The sequence below is a fragment of the Ricinus communis genome, chromosome 1, assembly GCF_019578655.1.
Source record: "Ricinus communis isolate WT05 ecotype wild-type chromosome 1, ASM1957865v1, whole genome shotgun sequence".
NCBI lineage: Eukaryota > Viridiplantae > Streptophyta > Magnoliopsida > Malpighiales > Euphorbiaceae > Ricinus > Ricinus communis.
In genome coordinates this window covers 7,361,563-7,388,397 of record NC_063256.1, presented here as the reverse complement: position 1 = coordinate 7,388,397, position 26,835 = coordinate 7,361,563, and the positions used below count along the sequence as shown (strand labels likewise).

At 31.4% G+C, this 26,835-nt stretch overlaps 1 protein-coding gene across 1 annotated transcript; it reads right to left on the bottom strand.

The window, feature by feature from the left end:
* Window positions 1-16,397: 16,397 nt before the first annotated feature.
* LOC8287170 (monothiol glutaredoxin-S2) lies at window positions 16,398-17,552 on the bottom strand. Its single transcript, XM_002520626.4, has one exon. The coding sequence runs from the start codon at window positions 17,062-17,064 to the stop codon at window positions 16,750-16,752; it is 315 nt and encodes a 104-aa protein (XP_002520672.1). The 5' UTR covers window positions 17,065-17,552; the 3' UTR covers window positions 16,398-16,749.
* Window positions 17,553-26,835: the final 9,283 nt, after the last annotated feature.

Here is a 26,835-nt window from a genome sequence, read left to right as displayed (position 1 = left end):
TGCAAGATGATTTCAGAGGTGGAAATTATTTGTTGCCATTGTTTGCGTATATTAAATGTTCATTATATTGAAGTTATCTGAGATAAATATATAATTAGGAGATAGAGGAAAGAAGTTATTGAAAGTAGAGAAAGAGATAATATTATGACTTTATGCTCGTTAAATGAATCTAGTGTAGCTACTCCACTTTGGAGAATTCAAATGGCTAGAAAATTTTAAAGATTCATTTCAATTAGTGAACATAATGTTAAAGCTCGAGAACAATGTGAGTTAGCTTTTGATAATGCAAAAAGTAACATTGCGAGTGAGATTGGTTTTATTTTTTTGAAAGATTGTGATGAAAGTTCAGTTGAGAAAATTCAAATTCTTCCTGTTCGTAGAGTAAAAGGTCAAGAGTGCTATAGAGAAAAAATATAATCAAGCAAAATGGCATAGAAAAAAATGCTCAAATGGTTGTATTGCAAACAAAAATGATAGTTCATAATGTAATTCAGGTACTTTATTTGTTGAATTTTTTTAATATATTATATATTATATTTATTGTAAGCTCATATTTTGATATTTTTTAGAAAATTGTTCACGTAATAATTGGAGAGGGATATCTTGCACATCCAAGTTTTAGCTGCTCGGAATTGGTAAATGTTATACCAAATTCGAATTCAAGAAGTTATACTTCAATTGTTCATTCATTGAATTTTAATACTTCAAATGGTTGGTAAGAATTGATTTTTTTTTTTGTAATTTTATTTACTTTTTTATGTGATTTTTAATATAATGAGAATAGTTTGTGTACATTTAATATTTTATTTTATATTGTAAGAATTATTATTATGTTCTAGCTTTAATATTTTAACCATATGTTTTTATGAATATTTAATAGTATCACAATGAACATTTATTTAGAGAGAAATGAGCAAAAAAATTTAATCTAAATCTTATGAGTAGGAGCGTTATAAATATTTTTTTGTATGGTGATGAACATGTTAAGATACTAGAATGAATATTAGTGGTTTGTTCAATACTTAATTAAAGATTATTCATCAAAACATCTTATTCATGTTCATTATTATGAACATTCGATTATCAAGGGAAAAAATATTAAGAAATATAAAAAAATAATATTATAAGAAATACTTGTCCATTGATAAAAAAAATTAAAACTTTATAGAAAATGAAATATGTTCCTAAACAGTTAAAATTTACTAAAAAATTAAATATGTCCATTGTTATGCTTCATTTCTCTTTTATTCAAATGAACTTTTTCTTTGCTTCTTTTAACACTTCATTCTTGTAGATGTTTAAATTTGATTTGGTGGAATAATATTTTACTCTAAGCACTTTCAATTCATTAAACTACAAATAACACATTATTAATAAAAAAAATATTAACATCTGTAATAGTTGTAGTAATTATAAGAATTAATTTTCACATTGTAATTTTGAAATGTTGTATGCTAAAAATATAAAAACCAGTATATGTTATGGACATTTTAATTATAAGCTATGAACATCTTGATTATAAGTTTTGATTAAATAATGAATATTACGAGTGTTTTTTAGCAATATCTATACTTTTTAGAGTATGAAATTTTCTTTATGGCTCTTGTTGTTTATATGTTGCATTCTATTTATGATGAAGTTGAAGCAAATAAGAAAGTAATGATTTTCACGGAGAACAACAAAGAATATCTATAAAATTAAGTATATGTAAGTAAATGATCTATAATAAATTAAACTATAATTTTTTGATAGGAATTTATCCAATTACTTACAAGTTCTGGATCTCTCAAGATATTTTCTGGTAAATAGCTCAGTTCTAAATCAATTGTTTCATTGAAATTTTTTTGATGTTTATCTCTTGTCAAGTCTTTGAGCATGTATTCTGTTAGATTTTTTAATTGTAGGTGAGAAAATTAAAATATAATAGTTCAGTAAATGAACATTGTTAATTAATGAATATTGGTGTTATTGACGTACTCACATATGGTTGTGTGAAAAAGACTAGTCTTCTAGGTGTGTTTTGAGTGCTTTTCTCAACCATGTTTATTCTTACACTCCATATATTCAAAATGTTTACTAAGATTTGTTCATCTCCACACAAGCTCCTTAAATCTTGACGAAAACCTAGCCATTTTTGAAATTTGAACATATATTCACTATATATATAAAATAATTAGTTAGATGATGTGATATGCTCTGTATATAATTTAAGAAATTAAAATACTTAAATATTAATCTTACTTTTGATCAGTCTCCATAAATGTATATTATGATATTAAGCTCTTCTTTGTTGTGACATCTCTCAATTTCTGATTGTATCTCATCAAAAAAGGAGACCTCAACTTGAATGGAAGGCGCTTATGTTTCCTTACTGGTCTCATTCTTTTGTTTACATTCTCAATTTTTGATTATGACTCTTCATTTATTTTAGATTTTATATAAAAATGAACATCAATAAAAAAACTTGAAAATATTTTACACAGAGTTAATGAACATTTTATTAAACAATGATGAATATTAAGCGTAAAGTTAATAAACATTTAATATTTATATAATGAATATTCATGATAGATGGACATTACAAAAATGATTAATAAACATTCATGACAGAGTAAATGAATATTACAGAAATGATTAATGAATAAATTTCTAAAAGTTAATGACCATACTTATCAATGTTTCTCTATCTGGAACATCAGAAAATGCTGCATTATTGAACATTTCAACCTCTTTTTCATTCGGTTGATACTCTCCACTCTCTTCATCTGGCAATCTCTAATGAAAATGTAGGTTCATCAACAACTTTTGTCTGTTTCAGAATTACATTTTTAAGCTTGGCTACTGCTTCAAGAAATTTTGGATCACTAAAGAAATCATCATCTTGATCTTAATTTCTTGAATTAGTTGGTTTTTCTTTCTGTGAGCTTGTTAAGTTGTTATACATTTCTAAAACAAAATATCATTTCCTGGTTTCACCCTTCCTGCTTCTACCATAGCTTCTCCATACTCTACTACTGTACCTGCCATTTTCTTCAATGCAGTAGCAACTTTGTCCATAGAGTTCTATGGATAAAGTTTCTATTAATGAATACTAATTCTATAACAAATGAACACTATTATATTTAAGTAATGAACATTTATCTTTCTAACATTATCTGTAGTTTCTATTGATTCTTGAACAATGTTATCATCAGTAGGAATATTATCTTCCGTCTTTTTATTTCTGAAATTTTTTTAAGGCTCTTACAACTTTTACTTTTCCAAAAGAGTCTTCTTCCATTTCCTTTTTCACTCTTTTTAAAATAGCTTTTTTTATCCCAATTCAATAGTATTGGGAATTTTCTATTAACATCTCTTCCTCTGAATTTTACTCTATCTAGGTAAGATAACTTTTTATTGAAAAAATAATACAGAGAAAATACATAATAATACTAATGAATATTTAACTTATTTATAATGAACATTAAGCAGATATGATATAAATATTTTTCTAATAAATAAATGAACACGAAAGACAGTGTGTATGCACATTTCAGAATATGTTAATGAACATTTGTGGAGGTATTAATGAACATTCAAATATTATAAATATAAATATCATCACAACACACAACAAAAGATAAGCTAATGAACAATATCATTATACTATTGAACATTTTAATTTTTGAGAATGAATAATATTAAAAAAATTAATCTTTACTAGTAAGAAAGTGATAGGTCCACAAAAGAAAGATGTTGGGTTCTTCTTCCAATCTTCTATAGAATGCACCAGGCTGTTGGTCGTATAATGACACTAATTCATTTATTTTATTTTTTGTACTTCAATGAGAGAGTATAAGATCTTGAAGTTGCATTAACTGTTCTGAAACCCCTTTATCATAGAAGACACAATGATTACAACGAAGTCTCATTTGAATTCATCTCCATAATCTCCTATGTTTATAATTTCTTTTGGCAATTTACTTGTGACAGGACCTCCGGTTGTCACATTCCATCTTAATTTCCAATTTTATAGTAATTCATTGTAACTTTCGCTTTTTACTGTTTTGCTTGCTTCAAGAACTATTATATTTTCATAAGAAAGATTTATTGTAGACACAACATCTTCTTCTATCATTGCAAGCTCACCTCCTTACAATTTTATTGCGTATCTGCAATGGTTGAAATTTTCGATGAGAAGTTTAGTTAATTTCCCATCACATTCTGATAGTTTCATGTCCAGCAGACTTCCAAACCCAATTTGTTATACAACCTTCTTTTTTTTTTTTGTGGACAGTTTCTCAATCAATTTTATCAAACCTACTGACATTCTTGTAATAAAATCTAGTTTGGTATACTTTTTTTCCTTCTTTTTTTCTTTTCACCAACAGAAGCACCATCCATGCTTCTATTTTCATTTGAAAAGTTACTCTCTTGTTGTTCATATTGTTCTTCTCTTTATGGAGTTGTAGGATTACGTTTACTCATATATTTTGAAAGTGATCCATTCTATGTAGCACTAGTTTCAATTGGAGCAGCTTTCTTTTGCTTTTTTGCACATGATGTATTCTCTTCTTCTCTAGCTTTCCTTTTCTTTGGTTTAGGAGTATGCTTTATTTGTATTTCTTTTGTCATATGATCTAAATTAAAATAAAAATCATTATGCTAAATTGTAATCATTTAGAATAAAAATCAAATAGGAATGTGTCCATTCAATGTATATAAATCATTATGCTATAATATAATGTTCATTATGTATAATATTAATGTTCGTTTTATATTTTGCAGTACGATGAATGTTTATTGCATAAATATACAATGTTCATACAACAATAACAGTAATGTTCATTTAAAATCCATAAAATGTTCAAAGAAATTAATACAAACTTGTCAATTTCAGGAGATAATAACCCAACATCTTGAATAATTACATTCATATATAAATGACATTAGTAATTCAGTAATGTTCATACTAATTAACAGTAATATTCATTATAAATGCATAAAATGCTTAAAGAAAATAATACAAATTTATCTACAAATATAATCTTCCCTAATCATTTTTAGATTCATCCTCAAAGACCCTAATTCAAAGTTTCATCTTTATAATCCCCCATCTCATTTCTGGAGATGATAACCCAAACAACATGAATGAATATAGTAAAATGATCATAATCATTAGTTTTTTAAATCATATAATAAAAATCCAAACAACATATTCAAATAAATATTAGTGATTCATGAGATATATTTTTCATTGCAACACAAATCCTTAAAAATATGAAACTTACCTCTTATCTGTTACTAAATAATTATAATAGACTTCTGTAAGTGTTGAATTTTGATGAACATAATAATTCTTGATTTGATAGAGGATTATATAGTGTTATATGAGTTAGAAATTTGAATCAACTGTCATTAGTGGAGAGAAAAGTGGGCTTATGCACCGATGAAATAGGGAGTGATGTTTGAGAAGATCACAGTTTCTGTTACAAAGATATATTCATTTATTTATTTTTTAAAATTTAAAGTTAAATCTTTGGGTTTTTAGATGGTGAAAAGTCATTGATATATGACACATGGGATATGCTGGTTTTTTTTGCTAAAAAGTGTGGAACTTTCTGTTTATAAACTTTATGTTTCAAAACGCAACAAGATGGTGCGTTTTTCAATTTAATGAAACGTGTGTTTCATTACTTCTTCCCACACGTGTTTATGAGTCCTGCTATAAAGCTACATGGACCGGGGTCCAGATTATAATTTGTGTTTATTTATGGACATGGCTGGAAAACGTAGGTGAATCACTGCTGAATTAATGTATGTAACGATTTTTTCTCACATCAATATTGATTTAGAATTGAGATTTCTGACACGATTAATTCATTTTGCTATTTCAGAATGTGAGTGGTTATTTATTTACTATATAATAACATTATTTTAAATTTAGTGGTTGAGATTGTATAAAAATATATTATATTAAATGTTAAAATTTATCATTTACGAGGGTTACAAGAGCTTTCTGCGAGGTAAAAGCTCTTAGTCTTATACGCACAAATAGGAACAAACAGTAATTGAAAAAACAAGAGAGAGGCAACTTGTACTATTAGTTGCGTTTTATCTTTTTGGAGTTGGTATATGCAAAGCTCTTATACCATCGGACTTCTGCTTAATTTTAAAAGTTCATTGTATCTTAAGATGAAATTCAGATATTACAATTATGGACCCATTGTTCTATCATATATATATTCTAAAATTCGGAGAAATTGATAGCAATATTCTTGAGAATTTGAGCAAATTTGTAATCATGAAATTATTCAACCATGTTAGATTTTATATGGTAAAATTCCTCTATGCATTAGAATAAGATGTTATATGGCAGGCAAAGATATTCAAATTGTGTTGTGGGTGCCAGATATTGCAATGTAGTAGATATATATCGCCCATGGCCGAAAGTATACAGAGAAAGAGGACCAGCTTGCAATAACTGGCTTGAGGTAAAGCGAAAGGCCAGTTTCTCTCTAACTAGACCTATTCAGTGCACCTAAAAACATAAGTTTTTTCGACCAACTACAACATTCATTCTTAGATAGCGATTTGTCGATCCTGTGAATCTTTTCCTTTTTATTTGTCGAATTTTACACATCACGATAATGATGTTTAATCTTATCCTTCTCACATGTATCTACCGCAGCATGAACAGAGACACATATAGTGGTTTAAATTCATGTAGCTAACAGCTAGCGTTTTTTTTTTCTTTTTTTTTTTTTTTGTAAAGTTTTCTTCAGAATTTGAGTTCTGAATTGGAATCCCCTTCTTCTTTTGGGGTTCAGGACCACTAACGGATCGATGTTTCTTGATGCGAGCTAAGTAATGTGGCATAGGGAAAACTTATAGATGCTGTCATGTAAAGAGAAAATAAAGTTGGCAGGAACGCCAGGAGCACTTTCACAAGCTCAGTATCAGCATATTTTCGAGGAAATATGCTGATCTTGTGGTGCACAGAGCGTATATATACACAATTTCTTTAGATACGTACCCTAGTTCCATGGTCATTTTGCCACGTTTCTTGCTATCAAGATGTGCATCCGGAAGATTTCTAGAATGGCTAATGCATTGTGATAAACTAATACTTGTGCATCAGAGACAGACAAAGACAAGAATCATGCATGGCATGGGAGACATGAAAGATTTATACATTTGCTGATTGAACCTGAAATGCTAATTATATGAGAATGTCAACTTATGGCGGAAATCGCATATCAGGAAATTAACATGGAATATGGATACATGTATGAATACAATACGAGGTCGGTTCCTGGCATCACATATATGGATGAGATTTACTTTGGCGAGTGAAACTCTTGTCCTACTATAGGATCTATGCGTCCAACTTGTTATGATCTAATGGAACCAACCAATAGTAAAGATTCCTGGAAGTTCTTTTTTATTTCATTTAAATCAAAGTTCAAAAGTGGTTTCCCCATGGATTTTATTCACACGTTGATTGACACATTCTTCGGAGGAGTCTAATATTGTATTATAGGTGTCAATGTATTATTTATACTTCTATCATCAGTTTCCTTTTAAAAAATATAAGGCCTTAATAAATAAATAAATAATACATAGAAGAATAAAGTTTGAGATTCGAAAAAAGAAAATCATTTTATTCTACTTTAATTTGCATCGCAATTGGTGGTATGGAACAAATTTAATTAATTGCCATATATCAGATGCTAAATAGTTGTCTTTTTTGGCTTGTGAGAAATAGATTATTTAGTAAAAGAAAGAATTGGTTAGCCACATTACATAATTTGGGGGCAGAATGTTGATTACTCATAAGATTTAGAGGGCAAAATGCAGTAACTTAATTTCTAATCCGTTAATAATCACTGTTGTTGGAGGATGAAACACAACCCCATAATAACTTTGAGAAACACAAAATAACCATAGAAAGCATCCCCATAATCTTGTTTTCTTTTTCAGTGTGCCTAAATAAATAATATATGGGAAGAAGGTCAATTGAAGGAGAAGTGAGAGAAATGTACGTCAGTGAGAGAACTGTTGAAATGTAATGTCATTTCAAGTACAAAATATAGGATACGAACTCACAGGAAATCATCACTATACTTTTCTTTCTTTCTTTTTTTGAAAAAATATATATATTCTCATCGAAGATAAAATATTATTCTCCAAATCTTGTGCTGAGATTGCTCACAATCGTTATCAAGATAAATTTCAGTGTCATAAAATTCGTCAGGTGGATAGAAGCATCTTTGTCTTCTTTTGTTGTTTCATCATGTGGATTACTATTTCTTGCTTCTGGTTTAAGAAATGGGGTAGGGTTATGTAACTAGTACCTCATACAATATGCACCCAATACAATTTCCCTCTTCTAAGGCAATCTTAAAATCAAATTAATAATCCGCATAAATTACAAAAGAAAAATCTTATGATCTTCCTTTTTTTATAATTTTTACTATTTAGTTTCTTTTAAATAAAGAGAGATACGTGGTTATAAATTATGATAAAAATAAAAATATCTTATCATTAAAAAATTTCAATTCGTAAGAATTTACCATCTTTATTCTGTTCAGTCGCTATTATTATATTATCTATATCTGATAATGTGAGTATAAAGCTTAATAACTCATAAATTCGTTGTTTGGTTGTTAAATCGCGATTTAAGAAGTTAGTGATCTAATGATATCAATTTAACAATCAAATAATAAAACTAAAGGTCATTAAGCTCTAAACTCATATTATTAAACACTAACAATAAATGATAGTTGACTGAAATAAAAATAGCTAAATTTTCGAATCGAGATACTTTAATAGCGTAGTATCTTTTTTGTCATAATTTGTAGGGATAAGTACATAAAAGTACTTGTTGGTTTCATCATTTTACAACTTTTAGTATATGGTTCTTTTAGACAAAAAGAGGCATGTGGTTATAAATCGTGACAAAAAAATATATTTCACCGTCAAAAAGTCTCGATTTGCAAGGATTCAACCACCTTTACATCGACCGACATCATCATCATATTGTCTGTATTTGATATCGTGAGTTTGAAGCATAATAACTCATAATTTCAATATTTGACCGATAAATCATGATTTATGAAGTCATTAATCTAATGATATCTATTTAACAGTCAAAAAATGACGTTTTGAGTTGTTAAGCTCTAAATATCAAATACGAGAAATATGATAATGGTAGCTGATCAGAGTAAAGATGGCTAAATCCTTGCAAATTGAGACTTTATGACGGTGAAATACTTTTTTTTGTCACGATTTATAATCACATGCCTCTTTTTGTCTAAAAGAACCATATACTAAAAGTTGTAAAATGATGAAACCAACAAGTACTTTTATGTACTTATCCCTACAAATTATGACAAAAAAGATATTACGCTATTAAAGTATCTCGATTCAAAAATTTAGCTATTTTTATTTTGGTCAACCATCATTTGAAAATTGTAAACTGATGAAACCACAAGATACTTTTATGTACTTATCTCTAATTTGTAACTATCTACTCTTTTAATTGGATATATATATATAGTGTGCAGGATCCTCAGACGAGGCAAGTACAGAGCATACACTTGTTAAATGTCAATGAGAAATGGAAAATAAGATAATAAAATAAGAATTTGTTATTGATAGATGAAGAAATATACAAACTTTGAAATAAAAGCTTTAAAATGAAAGCTTTAAACAAAAGAAATATAACTTACAAGAGTAATTGAATACAAGAGGAAGGTGGTTTCTCACTATCACTCTCACACTCTCTTTTCTCATTATATTTCTAATGGTATGACTTGAAGAATACAAGAGTTTCTTGTTATTTTTCAGTCTGCCTTCTTCTTTGGTAGCTCCTCTATTTATAGAGGTCTTCAGTCTTCAAGCTCAATAATTGTTACTTTGGATGCTCTTCATAATAGAGTGAGGGACTCCACGTCTTTTGGATGCTTTTGATAATGGAGTGAGGGGCTCCACGTCTTTTACAGAAGTTGCCTGCCACGCTTCAACAATGAGGAATCTTTTACTTTAAAAAGTAACGGTGCAAAGTCTTTTGTCTTCTTTCTTTTCTTTTAAAAAGACTTTTTTGTATGTATATTGGGCATTTGGCCCATTGCAGAATTGTTTTGGGCTGCCAATTCTGCTTTTCAACCAAGAGCTTTACAAAGATGTCATTTGATGGGCTTAAATATCTCAAAACAGTCATCTTCATTCGAGTCACCATCTAGGTCGATTGCTGCTGAGCTGGTGCTGGAAGAAGAAGATGAAGCTTTAGATTTTTCTTTTGAAAAGGCGGTTTCTGACAACTGTTTGATCAATTGTAAGAAATCTTCTTCTGTTTGAGTCGCCGCTAGCTTTGGAATAATGAAAGAACTATGTGCCAGGAAAGTGCTATGTTTTTTCGGAGGTGGCAAGAAGCAATTTTTTGAAAGAAAACTTTGTACCATCTTTAGAGATAATTTTTCTTGGTAGTTGAATTTATCCCACCATTTAACTTTGAATCTTCGGGCAAGGATGGTTTCTCCATCTGCTACTTGGTTGAAATGGAAATACCATACACATACCCATGGGAGAAAGAAGTTTGAACAAAATAGAAGTAAAGGAGGAAAACGTCTTTCTATTTTGTTGGGTTTGTAGTGAGCTTTGAATAGATTAAAGAAAGGTAGAACTTCTAGAATTATGGTCTCTGGAATATTGCCATAAAAATTTCACAATTGTTTAAACCAATATAGGATTTTTAAAATTTGGATTGTGTTTGTGTCGAAGTAAAAAAGCCAAGAATGGCTTTGTCCTTCGTTTTGTAAAAGAAAGGTATTAAACCAAGCTTGCTGGTAATCCCAATAGTTGAAAGAAGTATTTAGATTTGAAGGGTAGGTACTTTGGAGGGAGGTTGGAAAAGATCTTGATGAATATAAATCCATTCCCCAATCTGAAGGGTGAAGGATTCTTTGGATGGTGCATGTGGAATATGCTGAGTCTTTGTGGTCCTTATGCTTTTTGAAGTGTTTGAATTTTGCAGAACGAGTTACCTCAAGGATAGACTGGTAGTAAGATTGGGATTTTGATTTATTCCAGGATTTAAAGTACCATCGTGGAGGAAAAAATTTTGAAACAAGCTTTGAGGGGCTTTCTGTACAGAATCCTTCCTCAATAGTTAAAATACTTTGAAAGTTTTGCTTTTCTACATATTCATTGATTTTGAAAAGTTTTGTTTGTGACAAAACTATTTTTTATGAGTTAGACTTTGAAATATTTTGAGAGCTCTGAGATAGATTTTGAGAGAAAATTGATATCTCAGGTTTTGAAAAAGGGATAGAGAGTATACCTTTACCTTTGTTTGAAGAGGAGGATGACTTTGGAGAAATTTTTAGTTGGACTTCAGTCCTTGGTACTTGCTTTGAATATTCTTCGACCATCTTTAAAAATTCGAGAGTTTGTTGTGCAAGCCACTCCTGAATATGGAATTGCTTTCGGGTCGGGTCTTCTTCTTCTATTTCTTCCTGGATGATCTCAGTCCAGGTTCTGATAGGCTTTGAAGAGGAGGGTAAAATCTCCTTTTTCGGGCTTTGAACAGCTTTTGTATTTGCTGTTGGCTTTTCTTCTTTGTCTTTTACTCTCGATTTTCTTGGCATTGTCACTCATGTTTTTTAAGAAACTTTCTGGTTAGAAAGTCTGGAATTGAATTCGAATCTCCTATTATGTATTCGATTTCAAAATCAAAAACGGAAAGAATGGCTTGCCATCTGGCAAAAATCTGTTTTGAAGCTATATTTTGAACATCTTTTTGTAACACTTCTTTCACGGATTCACAATCATCCTTAGAAGAAATTTTTGATTTAAAAGATCACTTTGGAATTTTGAAATACATAAAATTATCGAAAGAATTTCTTTTTTGATAGTTGAATAATTTTTTTTGTGTATCATTTCAGTGTGCAGAAGTAACCTGTTTGAGAATTCCACCATAACCTAAATTTGATTCATCAGTTTCAATAATTTTGAATGTAGATGGATCAGCTAGGTGTAAACATGAAATTTCAGAAACTTACTTTTTAATGCTTTGGACAATCTTTGTATGCTTATTAGTCCATGTAGGGGGATTTTTCTTTAATCTATCATGGAGGGGTTTTGCTAAACAGTTCAAATTTGGATAAAAATCCATGACATAATTTAAACTGCCAAGGAATCTTTGCAATTGAGTTTTTTCCAAAATTTTATCTGAAAATTTTGAAGTAAAAGCTAGAGACTTTTCAATTGGGGTGATAGTTCCCCGGGAGATGTAATGTCCAAGAAATCTAATTTTCGTTTGGAATAAAGATATCTTGGACTTTTAAACTACTAGACCATTTTTCTTAACAACATAGAAAAATGTCTCCAAATGTTTGAAATGCTACTCTAGAGAATTTGAAAATATTAACACATCATCAATATAGACAATGCAAAACTTTGAATAAGGATTGAAAATATCATTCATAATTTTTTAAAATTTAGAAGGAGCATTTTTTTAATCCAAAAGGTATCACATTCTATTTGTACTGGCCAAATAGAACTGTAAATGCAGTTTTGTACCGATCTTTAGGATGAATCTGGATTTGCCAGAATCCTGATTTCATATCAAATTTTGAAAAAATAAAAGCAGAATGAATCTTTTGAAGAAGATTTTTTTTGTTTAAAATGGGATATCTAATATACTTTAGAGCTTTATTCAAAGGTTTGTAGTTAATCACCAATCTAGGTGTTCCTCTTTCTATCTCACTATTTTTATTGACATAGAAGACTGCACATTAACTATTCATATTGAATCACAATCCATCCATTCCGTAATTAACACTCTCAAACCGTATGCAGTATTTATGTTTTTTATATAGGAATTGGTGAGTGAAAGAACACAAAATATAAAGAAAATCAGATTTTAAAACTTTTGAAGAAAATAGAAGTTTTTTTACTGAAGTAGATTTAAGGGTATTGTTACTAAAAATAAAATGCAAGAAGTAATGCTTTTAGCGGTCAAAATGTCTGCCATTAAAACTTAAGCATCCTAAAATATGTTAATGATAAAACTATAATTTTGTGATAGACGCATTCTGAAGTCTTACTGAATAAATCAATTTTAACATTTGTATATTTCCCCACAAAATATGTCAAATCTAAGAATTGCATAGTGGCAAATGTTTCCCTAGAAAATGATAATATTTGCTACATAATATATGCGGGACAATAATATAACTAATCACTTAATTTTGTATTTAGTTTTATTTTGATCATAAAATTTTAATTTATTATATTTCAATCATTCAACTTTAGTTTTGATTGTAACACTTTGCCAATAAAAAATTGACATGTCACATTTCTTCTTACTTAATTATATTTTTCTGATTAGTTATTTTTGCCACGTGTCAATTTTTTTTACGAAGTTACTAAATTAAAATAAAATTAAAATTAAAATTAAATGACTAAAAATTAAAATTTTATGATTAAAATGAAACTAAATATAAAGTTCAGTAATCATTTATATCATTATCTCCATTATATGTTGTGTGATAACGTATCATCTTAGTTTCATTTATATACATAATTTTTCTGCAAATTGTTAGACCTGCAAAAATTAATAATTTATAAGAGAATGTAATGTTTCAATATTACATTTCTACTATTTAGGGTCTTTTTAGTTTAGCTTCATAATACCGTTAGTGATGGTTGATCAATGATAATATAAATTATCAGATAATTTTTTTAAAATATTCTTATTAATATTTAAATGGCCGTTTAAGATACAAATTTTGTTGACATACATTTTCATATATGTCATATTAATTTTTTAATTGTACAAATTATCAAATCGAACTTATATTAATTAAAAAATTATAATTAATTTTATTCAGTTTTATTATTATTAAATATATATGTAGAAGCTGTTTTAAGCGTAGGTATTAAAGTTTAAATTTCACCAATGTAAAGGTTTTTTTTTTTAAATAATCTAAAATAAAATATTTTGTTAACTAATTATTTTAATGCGTAATTACAAATTAAATCTCAAATTTTATATTTTCTAATAATTTTATCTAATTATTTCAAAATTTTAAAACAAATATTTATTCTCTTAATTTATTTTCAAAAATACTTTGAGATAATAACTTTTGAAGTTTCATAGTAAAAAAGATGAAATAAAAAATCGATTATGCTCACTGAAAGAATAATAATTATGAATTAGTACAAATAGTTTATCCCAAATTTAATAATATGACCATTAAAAATCTCATGTTTGTGCATTTTTTTATATATTTTATATTTAAATGCAACAAATTTTTTATTAACTTACTAATTTTTATATTAGTGAGCAGAATTAACTTGCCACATTATTTTTCTCGATGTAAAATCTTAAAAATTGTTACCAATGAAAATAATTGAAAGTATTGGTATTTATTTCAAAATTTTGAAACACTTAAATAAAATTGTTAAAAATTTATAAAGTTCAAGACTTAATTATTAATTGAGTCTTATTTTAATAGAAATAATATTGTTAAAAATAATTTAAAGATCAATTATTAGTCAATAAAAAAATATGAAAAAAAACTCGCAAAGTATTTAACTGATTGGAATTAAATCAGTAAGTAATGGTTGATTTTTATATTTTACTAAATAGATTTGGTCCAGCATTTAGTTGAGAAATAAAATAACAAATAAAACAAGACCTCCAAACTAAAAATCGTCTAATTCCTTTTTCCTGAAACAATTGAATTTGTCTAAGGGATGCATCCCCATATCCAATTGATAAAGATTTATTATGATAGAGGATTGAAGAAACAAAGGATTATCAGTAGAATGGTATTCAAAAAGATAATGTTGGGATTTGGACTCTCTTCCTACTGTCAATGCTCCAAAAAACCATGGAGAATGACAGAGGTCCAAACAGCAGCCTTATTTCAAACATTCGTGCGCTTATTATAACGACTGCGAAGTAAACCATGCAGCAGCATATGTTAAGAGAAATAAAATTCTTTCTTCTGACTCGTTGGCTAGCAATGGTTTTTCATCACACACTATCTATCAGAACCTCCGGATGAGCTGCAAGATTTGTTGGGCAGCTTAATCATAATTCTCTTTCGTTCCCTGTGTTTTTCTTTTGGGTTCTTCCCCACCTTTGTAACTAAAATAAAAAAAATGTAATAGAAGTGAGAACTCGGTTAAGTTAAAAACAAGACATCACAAGAAATTTTGTGCAAGTCCAACTGAGTAATTGATATTCAGTGCGTCTGTAACATTTGTTGTAGTGTTAACTATATTCATAATAGAAAAAATAGTAAACCAAAGCTATAAAAGCAATACGCAAGGTCGGCGATAACCATCAAATGGCCAGGATCGCCAAACTTCTGAAATATTTTGCTCGTGTAGACTATTTATTCCCATTTATTTCCAGGATTAACACCCACCCAGATACCCAAAAAAGAAAGTTATTTGGCAACCAATATGTGAATTTCAATTGAACACGTCTGTTTTTAAAAAAATAAAAAATAAAAAATTCTACGTTACTTCCTTTCAACCAAAGTTCCTGACAAAAGAAAAAAGAAAATCTGTTTTCCGGCAAAGTTGAATTTCACCATTAATTCTGGCAAACAGCATTCTATCCCAGTTAAGGCTGACTTGATATTGGCTTTATTGATTAATTGATTATGACAAGAATTTAAACCCGAGAATTCACAATGTTAGAGGCTGCTGCAACATGAATTAAGTTATTACCTAATCAATGACTTAATATTGTTTTTTCGATTGAGACATGGAAATGTTATTTTTCACCTCAAACGAAACAAGATTTCCGTTTCACTAAATATATATTGCGTCATATATGAAGATCATATAAGCTGCAACCAGAACCTAGTTCACGTATATGAGTAAATCATATTAATTTACTTCATCATCTTGATTCATAGCAAATTAAGTGCTGTGAGATATAACTAACCAAACTCAAACTACAAATTTTCTTTTTTTATTCATTGGAGGGCCAACAGACCATATGCTGCATTAAAGATAATATACATGATTAACTTTAGATATTTTTCAATTATTTTAAACTTGATCCTATAGAAATTCAGTGCAGATTGTAATTCAGTAATTGAGTATGCAATTTGAACTTAATAAGATGATCGCTTTTCTATTTCTTTCTTCTTTATAATAAAAGAAGATAGTAGTTTTTCCTCTTGGCAAATAATTCAAACTCTTTCTCACCGACAAGCACGCAGAACAATTGCCTGCAAGCATACGTACAAAAGAGAGGCATCCCAGCTGTCTCTGGCTACCTGCTTACTGAATCCATTTTTGCACTTATAAATTCTAATTAGCTAGCTCTATCCAACTGTGTGCTGGAATTTAAAAACGACGCCATTTTACAAAAGCAAATATGCGTATGGATAGGAATAATACTATAGTACTGATTTGGTTATACAATGATGCAGAAGCCAAAATGCAGTTTGATTTTTAAATAAAGGTGACTCTACTTTTTTTTTTTTTTTTTTATTTCTCATGCATATTCATTACAGTAATACATGAACATACACAGAAGTCAATAGCCAAGAACTTAGCCAACATATACAAACAGTTGCCCTTTGCCCTTGGCCTAGCTAACTACAGCTAGCTAAAACAACTTCACAAATTATAACAAAGTTAAAAGAGTCTCTATAGATATCTAAATCTAGCTCTCGCCATAATACTTTTTATTACGCTACCCAAAACAGGATAGAGGGGAAAGAAAGAAAATTACTAGTCGTTCCACACCCATATGGCTCCAGCTCTCTTTAGCAATGGTCCTAACTGATTCTTGAGCAGGAGACTCATCACTTGTCTATCACCACCAACGCACTCTCCTCCTATAAAAACAGCAGGCAAGTTTTCACTCCCTAGCTGCCGTAATGCTTGTTCGACTTGCTGGCCATTTGAAATTTGATCGAGCTCGTAAATTGTTGGATTTGCACCAAATCCACGCACCAACATCTTGATAGAGTGGCACATGTCACAAGTGCTCCTGCTGAAGATCACTAGCGGCCTCTCAGCAACCATTCTTGTCACTGCATCCATGGCTACGGAAAAGAAGAATGTACGGTGGAGTGGGGAATTGCTGTGTTCGAAATGTTTATGATGTGAAAAGTTTTTCGAGAGAACTAGAAAAGCTTGAAGTTTTCTGGTGAGGAACTTAGGCAAGCTTGGAGATATATTTATAGTGCAATGAGGGTGAATTTTGGTCCTCTTGATATGCGATATTCTATCAGCTACAAATGTTAACGTGCGTCGTTAGTTTGGTTCCTAAAGTACCTCCACGTTTACTTTTTCTTTTTTCTTTTTTCTTTTTTACCTTGTCCCTTTTTTTTAAAAAAAAATGTTTATTTGGTCAAATTTCACAAACTAAACTTTTAAATCTCCAACAGTCAACTAATTTTTCTTATTATCAAATAAATATCCCACTTCAAAACACAAGTCAGTTGACTTCATACAAGTAATTAATGTTCCAATTTTATGAATATATGCTACTGTTATTGGTATAACACCCATAAAATGTTTACATTATATCAAAGCTGAAACTTGGTATTTGAAGACAACAAATCCTTACTTTGTGATTGTTGCACCGAATGACAGGTTGCTATCAATATATAATACACACCTCGTTGAAGTTTAGAGGATGATAATAATGATAGAATGACGATAATAATTAATAAAAATAATTTTTTTCTTATAAACTTAGTATATATATTAAATTTATAAATAATTAATATAAATAATTAATTTTAATTAATAAAATATGTGTCAATCATTTAATATTAAAATATCAAATATTTATAATATATATTATTTTTTTATTTATTATGTTGCATACACCAAATTTAAATAATAACATTATATTTAAATACTTTTACAAGCATTATAACCTTTAGCGGAAAGACTAAACATATGCACAAATTGAGTATGGTGTAATTTTCATATGGAGCATCTCCCAAGGAGCAAAGAGAATTCGGGTTTATCCAATTGCTAGCTTTTTTATTCAAGTATATATGTATATATATTCCACAAAACAAGATTCGCATAAATTGAATGCAAGAAATTAAACCGAAAGACAGGACAAGAAAAAGAGGAAATTTGGAAAGCAAGATGCTTTCTACTTGGAAAAAGAAAAGAAAAGAAAAGTGTGTCATCTGCCCTTCATGGCTTGTGAAAGATTAACAAAATCAAAATCCCACGTAATGCTCTGTGCAAGAGGCGGCCGTATTTAGGAGGCCATCTATATCCAATCCATTGATATCTTACTTTGTAGATTAATTTTCCGTACTCAGTGACTTTCCAGAAAAGTGAAGAGCGAAGAGTCGGTTGTTATTAAGGCAAAAAGGTTCAGTTCTTTATGTTAAATCAAGTATCCATGGATATTGGTGAATACATTTGAGAATAATACTTTCAATTTTTTCTTACAACATCAACTTCTACTAATTAATTACTTAAATAATTGAATCTGATAAAAAGCCAACATAATTGTTCTACTGTTTAAAGATTTTAATAATAAATCTTTATAATTTTATTTTATTTAGTTTTTATATTTTTCTATTATTTTTATTTATGCCTCTTTGTTCATGCACCAAATTGATTCATATATATGAATACGGATGAATTGTCTTTTTCTTTTCTTTTCTTTTCTTTTTTTTCTTATAGAAGACTTTTCTTCTTTATGAGGTTAGCTGATGAGAATTCAGAATTTATGCGTATATCTGAAAGGAACCATACCAAAACTTACAAATTGGCATATTTACATATAATCGATATTGATGTGTTTCTAAATAGGAACAAAGTTCAATTTGACCCATGAATTTATCGTTTAAAGTCACATAAGTCCTTTTAATTCTCCCAGACTATGATTTGACACGTCACTTTCAATTTTTAGGTTAAATAATCCTATTTTATCAACTCAAGATTAAAAAATAATAATTGTTGTTTAATCATTATTATTTCTGAGGAAAAAAAAAAGAAACAGAAAAGCTTATTGTTGAAACTGATTATATTGATCTATGATGATTATCTTACATAAGAATTCTGAGATTATTTGAGTACATGTGTTCTGTTATATACATGTATACTTGCAACGGTTCTTTTGCTATCTGTGATCCTATTCTAACGTTCCTTTCTAGCTTGGGAAAGGTGGAAGTGACCTTTCTTCCTTAGGGAAGAAAGGTTGCTCATTTTCCCTGTTTTTGGTGCCTGTGATGATCTGGTCTGAGGCCATGACCAACAGTCTTTATCTGTTGGTTCTTCCTGGAGGTCTTGGATTGTTAGTCTTTGTTGGTTGTGATTTGAGCTTGTTCCTCAACACTCCCCCTCAAGGTGGGTTCAAATAAGTTAATGGAACCCATATTGGTGAGAAGGCTATGAAGACGTGATTTGTCTAGAACCTTAGTAAAGATATCTGTCAATTGTTCATTGCTTCTGATGAATGAAGTTTTAATTTCCCCAGACTGAACCTTTTCTCTTATGAAGTGACAGTCAACTTCGATGTGTTTGGTTCGTTCGTGGAAGACAGGATTGGATGCAATGTGCCCGGCTGCTTGATTATCGCAGTACATTTTCGTTGGGCCTTTGCATCCTATCTTCATGTCGGTAAGCACTTGTTTGATCCAAATGAGCTCGCTGGTTGTTGATGCCATGGCTCAATATTCTACTTCTACACTTGATCTCGCAGTCACTGTTTGTTTTTTGCTTTTCCAAGCTACTAAATTCCCTCCCACGAATATGCAGAATCCAGTCGACTTTCGTCACTTCCACCGCATCAGAAAAACCAGTTATAGTATTAGCATTGTTATTATTTTTCATCCATATACCTTGACCTGGAGTGCCTTTAAGGTATCTCAGAATTCTATCGATAGCATCTAGATGACTGGTACGAGGAGCATGCATAAACTGGCTTACCATGCTCACAGCATAGGCAATATCAGGTCTAGTGACAGTAAGATATATCAATTTTCCTACTAGGCGCTGATAATTTCCTGTGTTGTCAAGAGGTTCTCCTTCTTCTAAGTTTAGTTTGATTTTAGTCTCCATTGGGGTATTCATTAGTTTTACTCCTATTTTTTCTGTTTCCTTTAGTAGGTCGAGAACGTATTTTCTTTGGGATAAAAATAAGCCTTTATGTGATTTGGCTATTTCTATCCCTAGAAAGTATGATAGTTGACCTAAATCTTTGATATCAAATTCTCCTTTTAGTTTTGATTTTACTTCTTCAATTTTCTCATTATTATTACCAGTTATGATAATGTCATCGACATAAACTAGGATAATTATAGTGGATGTGTGAGTGTGTTTTACAAACATAGATGAGTCTGAAACACATTTATGAAAATTAATTTTTAACAAAAAATGGCTTAGCTTGGCATACCATGCTCTTGGGGACTGCTTTAATCCATAGATAGCCTTTTTCAACTTACATACTAAGGAATGGTTTAAGGAAGACTTGTGTCCTGGAGGGAGAGTCATGTAGACTTCTTCATCTAGAGATCCCTGAAGGAAGGCGTTCTTTACGTCCATTTGGAACAAACTCCAACCTGAATTAGTTGCAATTGATAATAATATGCGAACAGTATTCATTTTGGCTATAGGGGCAAAAGTCTCCTGGTAGTCAACTCCATAGGTTTGAGTGAATCCTTTTGCAATTAATCTAGCCTTATATCTTTCAATAGTACCATCACATTGGTACTTAATCTTATATAACCATTTACATCCTACGGGTTTTTTATTTGGGGGCAAAGTGATAATATCCCATGTATCATTCTTTTCTAAAGCACGAAGTTCTTCCTTCATAGCTTTACACCAATTTGGATCAGTGTTAGCTTCATAGAAGGAGGTAGGCTCAGTGTGTGATTTAAGATTCCCTAAATATGTTTTATATTGTTCAGATACTGAAGAGTAATTAATGAAGTGTTGAATTGGATACGAAACCTTGTGAGACACGTAGTCTCTTAGCTTGGCAGGAGGTCTGATTAACCGAGATGATCTACGTAGGGCAATTTCTTCTTCTTGTGACTCATTCTCTCCCCCTGAAGAAGGTGCCTCGGTAGTGAGATTGTCTCCCCCTGAAGGAGGTGCCTCAGATATGTGCTCCCTGTTAGATGTAGGTTCCTGGGTGAAGCTGTCAAAAAGGAGAGAGTTATTTGGAAATAATAAGGGAGGGGGTTCATGATCGGGAATGGTGATGGTGGTGAAGTATGAGGAACCCTCATCAAATGACACATCCCGAGAGATATAGACCTTATGATTAGGGGGGTCATAACATTTATACCCCTTTTTGGCAGAGGAGTATCCTAGGAATGTAGTCTTGACAGAACTGCTGTCGAATTTATGGTGACGCCCAATGTGGACAAAGGCTGTATAGCCAAAAGTGTGAATATGTCCTAAGTCAATTTTTCGGCCTTTGAAAGTTTCTAGGGGACTGAGATTATTGAGTTTGGGACTGGGTAGACGGTTGATGAGATAGGCAGCGATTAGGATGGCATCGGACCAAAAAATGTGGGGAACATTATTTTGAAAGAGAAGGGATCTAGTAACCTCAAGAAGATGTCAATTTTTCCTTTCAGAGACCCCGTTTTGTTCGGGAGTGTAAATGCAAGTGGTTTGGTGTAGAATCCCTTGGGTGGAGAAAAAATCCAAAAAAATTTTATTTACGTATTCAGTACCATTATCTGAGCGAAAAGTTTTAATTTTGGCATTGTACTGATTTTGAATAAAATTAAAAAAGTTTTGGAAGCAGGAAAAAACTTCATTTTTTTTCCTTTGAGCAGATAAACCCAAGTGGTGCGAGAATAATCATCGATAAACGTAACAAAGTATTGGAAAAGGTTATATGAAGTGACGGGGGCAGGTCCCCAAACGTCGGAATGAAGGAAGTCTAGTGTGTTTAGCAAATTTGCAAATTTCACAGCTACTAGAGTTCATTTTTAAACAAAAAAGGCGGTTTAAAACTCTATCAGACAGATGACCAAACCGCCGATGAAGCAACATTGCAGGGTTGGCAGAATTGGTCGAGACAAGACACCGGTTGGGGGAATTTGTGAGATAATACAAGCCATTTTCAAAGTGACCCTCACCAATCATCTTCCCTGATATTCGATCCTGAAATAGCACTTTAGAGGGTGAGAATATAACATTACAAATTAAATTTCTAGTAATCTTACCGACAGATAATAAATTAGAGTTAAAGTCAGGTAAAAGGAGAATATCAGAAATATTTTTATGCAATAATTGAGAAGAGCCGAAGCCAGAGATTTTGGCTTGATTTCCATTGGCAACAATTACATGTTGGAAATTAGTAGGAACAAAATTTTGCAATTTTGTTGCATCCCATGTCATGTGATCCGTTGCCTCGGAATCAATGATCCAATTGTGAAAGGCATGTAATGCTTTTATTGAATTTTTTGAAACCAAACCTGACCCCCGGGTTTGCTGGCGATGGATCATTGTCTGAAGCTGAGAAATTAAATCTTTAAGTTGAGTTATTTCTGTAGGGTTGGATCCGGATTCGGATCCGGGTCGGGTCAGTTGAGCAAAGTGGGCCAGATCCGGGTCAAAACAACTGGGTCGGGTCGGTGTAAATTAAAAGGACCCGACCCGTGACAAGTTACCCGCCCCAACTCTTCTTCATAACCCTTAGGGTTATGAAGACTTGTTGTGCCGCCGAACCTTTTTCTTTCATCTCTCTCTCGTCTCCCACTTCCGTTCCTCTCGCCCCTGCTGCTCCTTGGCCGAAGGCTGGGATGGAGGTGCCAGCAGCGTTCCTGGGAGTGCCCCTGCCTTCCGCAGTGGTCGCATCTCTCGGCGCTTGTAAGCACTTCTCTCGCCCAAGTTGCCTCGCGAGGGTGCGATGAGTAGGCGATGTAACCTTTGGTTTATGCAGTGTCAAGGCTGCTGTTGATGCTCATGGTTGCCCGTCTGGTTTCCTCCTGCTGGATGGTGGCTATGACGGCATCTATTGAGGGGAGATGGCTCGACAGCAGGATTTGGGATCGAAGAGCTTCATAGCTTGTGTCCAACCCGCCTAGGTAAGTATACACTAGGTCTTGCTGAGCTCTTTTTCTTGCCTCTTCTGGATCGACAGTTGGTGGGAGGTAGCTTTGCAGCTCCTCCCATCTTGTCAAAGTTTCTGTTGCGTATGTGGTGCTTGTTCTGGTCCCTTGCTTAATCTGTGCTAATTCTTGCTTTAGATTAAAAATGTGAGCAAAATTTCGCTCGTGGCCGTAGAGGCCTTTCATTTTGTTCCATATTGCCTGTGACGATTCCAGGAGCATGCAAAGCCTGGCTATCTGAGGCTCCATAGTATTAGTGAGCAGTGACATGACCAAATGGTCTGTCGTCTGCCACTCCTCAGTTGCCTCCATTTCTTCCTTAGTCGGTTGATTTGGGTCGGTCGGCTGAGGTTTACTTCGGGTCCCTGTGATGAACCCCAATTTCTTCCTGCCATTAAGGCTGATGTAAACTGACCTTGACCATTCAAAATAATTTTGATTATCCTTTAGCACTATGTTGGATAACTTTGTGATATCACTGTGTGCCATTGGCGAAAGAGATTATTTGTGTTTGTTGGTTGGTTTGGATTGGTAGGGGATGACAGGATCAAGCCTGCTCTGATACCATGTTGAAACTGATTATATTGATCTATAATGATTATCTTACATAAGAATTATGAGATTATTTGAGTACATGTGTTCTGTTATATACATGTATACTTGCAACGGTTCTTTTGCTATCTGTGATCCTATTCTAACGTTCCTTTCTAGCTTGGGAAATGTGGAAGTGACCTTTCTTGCTCCTTTTCTCTGTTTTTGGTGCCTGTGATGATCTGGTCTGAGGCTATGACCAACAGTCTTTATCTGTTAGTTCTTCCTGGAGGTCTTGGACTTGGTTGTGATTTGAGCTTGTTCCTCAACACTTATCATCAAAAACAGAAAAGAAGACAGCCGTACTCACTCCTCTCCTCCTCCAACCACCTAACAAAAGTACACTTATTTTTAATCAAACAGTTTTCTTTTATCATTCAACACTTTTTGTTTTCAAACAAAAAATATCTGATAAATAAGTAATCAAACAAAAGAAATCAAACTGGGGAAACGCCAATAGCGCTGTTGTCTTGTTGAATGCAATATCGATCAATAGCAGCACATCAGAATGTCGCCATTGGTGTCTTCCTCGTCTCGGGCAACAGCAACGCCACCGACGTTTCTTTTGCTGGACCTTTTTTTGGTGTCGCCCACCAGAGCTAGAGCTAAATTTCATCATAATCGTTATCTAGATTTACTGGTTTTGTGTTGGTTACATTGTAGGAGCTAGCTAGGTATGTGAGAACTTTGAACTTTTTTGTTAATTTTTATAGAGCCATAACCATAAGTTTTAAGTTTGGGTTCTGATATAGTTTCCGGAGCATTTTGTTGTACACATTGTCACGGCTTTCAGTTTTTGGTTTGATAGCAAGCATATTTATGTTGTAGTCGCAATTTGTTCGTCGGAAATAAATACCTGCTAATACAACCACTTGCCCAGTAATATAATCACAATCAAAGTGCTCAACTGGTCTCCTCAAATATACCAGCTTTACGCATAGGAGAGTGACTTCCCATAGTGGTTTTATTGCAAACATATGAAATAGGTGCATTTGGAAGTAAAGGCCTATAACCTTTAAAGTTGTAGCATTATGATGCAGATCATATCCTTTCTTCGTCATTCTTCTTCAAGTAGTAAAGTCGTTTACGACAGCCTTCAAGAAGGCATAGATAGCAGAGGATTACAGGCCGCAGGTTAAACGCTTGAACCTAACTAAAAAAAAAAAAAAAACCCTTTATTTAAAGAAACCCTAATCTGCAATCTTAAAGCAGTGTCACTGAGTACTTATACAGCCTCTAAAAATACTAGAATAACATATTCTAACCCTAATCTGAAAAACATAGCATTCTAATGCCCATCACATCTGATTGGAGAATTTGGTACGGCACGGTTGTTTATTATGGTACAATTCTTTCTTTAATGTGTTTATGCATTTATTCAGTAAAACTTTATAAAATTTACGTTTAATTTATATAAAAATTTTAATTTGTAATTTTTATGTAAAACTAATAGATTGTACATATTAAAATTTAATTATGTAAGTTGCTCAAAAAATTTAGATAAATTTAATTTAAATTTTATAAAATTTCATAAAATAAACACAGAAAAATAGTAAAAAAAACAAAAACGCTTAGACGTAGATCAATAACTGCATAATTCTAATAAAATGAATTATATATTAAAAAAGAAAAGAAAATTTGCTCGTGCAATAAATTTATTCATCACATTGAGCTTAAGTTTTATTGCTCACTAGATTCTACAGCACATTTTGTTTTCTTTTCAATGTCCTTATGGCCTTGAATAAAAGAAAAGAATCCTATCACTATGAGGTACGTACACGTACGATATATGCTTTTCTCTAAACGGCTCCTTATAAAATGAAAAGCCACTTATCAGTTTATGTATGGTACCCCCTTCCCTCCCCTTTTTAATTTTGAAATTCCTTATATAATTTAATTGGTAAATCCCACAATATTTGCCCTGCTGGTCCTATTATTAAGTTATTATTACATGCACGCCCATTTTATCAAATTCTTCAAAACTAATCATATCTTATTGTTCATAGAAAAGGTTTGCAAATTGATATTAAGCAATTGATAGAATGTAGATAGGAATTTTTTCAAGTACTGTATAGGGATTTGTTTGCTTTTAAGAAAGTCTTTGAATTAATCCATATTGAAATGGTGAAAGAGGCGTTTGTTTCACAAATCTTACGAAGTGGGATACAGAGAGACAAGGACATGCAATGTGAGGCCTAAAAGAAAGTTCTGGTGAAGGAATTTCTTAGACACTTTGCTACATATATACACAATCTAGAAAATAATAATAAAAAAAAAATGGATGGATATAAAGGTGCAAGCGAGGTCGGCTCTTCGCATCACAGACACATATTTTATTTTATATTTTATTGCATGGCTATTATTAATATTTGCAATTATTTGGTTAAGTTGTTCGTAACGGTTCCTATTGTCAGTACGTACCATCTAAATATTTAAAAATCAGAACTATTTTAACTCTCTTTTCAGGAATTCTATATTGGTTTTCACTTCTAATAAAAAATAAAATTAATATTTATTAAAAAATTTATGTACTAATAAAATAAAATATAAATATTATTAAATTTTTTAATTTATATTGCATCTAATTAAAAAATACTTTATTATCTATTAGTAAATTTTTTATTTTTTGAAACTGGATCAATTACTTTTTCAATGATAATAAGATAAGTCCATGTTGATTTTAATTAGAATTTTAATGTATATAGTTAAGATTTTTTGTGGAGAATAGAATAAATAAATTAAATACGCGTATTTCAGTATCAAGAAATCCCTTGGGTGGATATGGGTATATATATTATATCTTTGAGCATATGCAGTTATTTTCTACTTTACTTACACCACGTGGTTAACTATTCTTTTCTTTTTTTTCTTTTGTCGTTTTGCTTGTCGGAAGCAACTATTGCTGTTTCTACAAAATTGTCACTTTAATGGATTATGGATCCATTTGCATTAAGAAAAAGGACAACGGACAGTCAGAACAATTAAAGATCTCAATTCTTGCATGGCTTTTCCTGACACTTCAAAGATTACGTAAAACGTTCGAGACATTTTGGCCCAGTTTCAAGTACTTGTCTTTGAAGTAAGGTGGGGTTATATACAGAGTTGGAATCGTTGTGTTACGTTTGGCAATAATTCTTGAACGTCGCGTCTCAAAGATTTGATTTGGGAA

Coding starts and splice junctions, on each gene's coding strand:
- LOC8287170 (XM_002520626.4), bottom strand. CDS start 17,064: ATGGATGCAGTGACAAGAATGGTTGCTGAGAGGCCGCTAGTGATCTTC.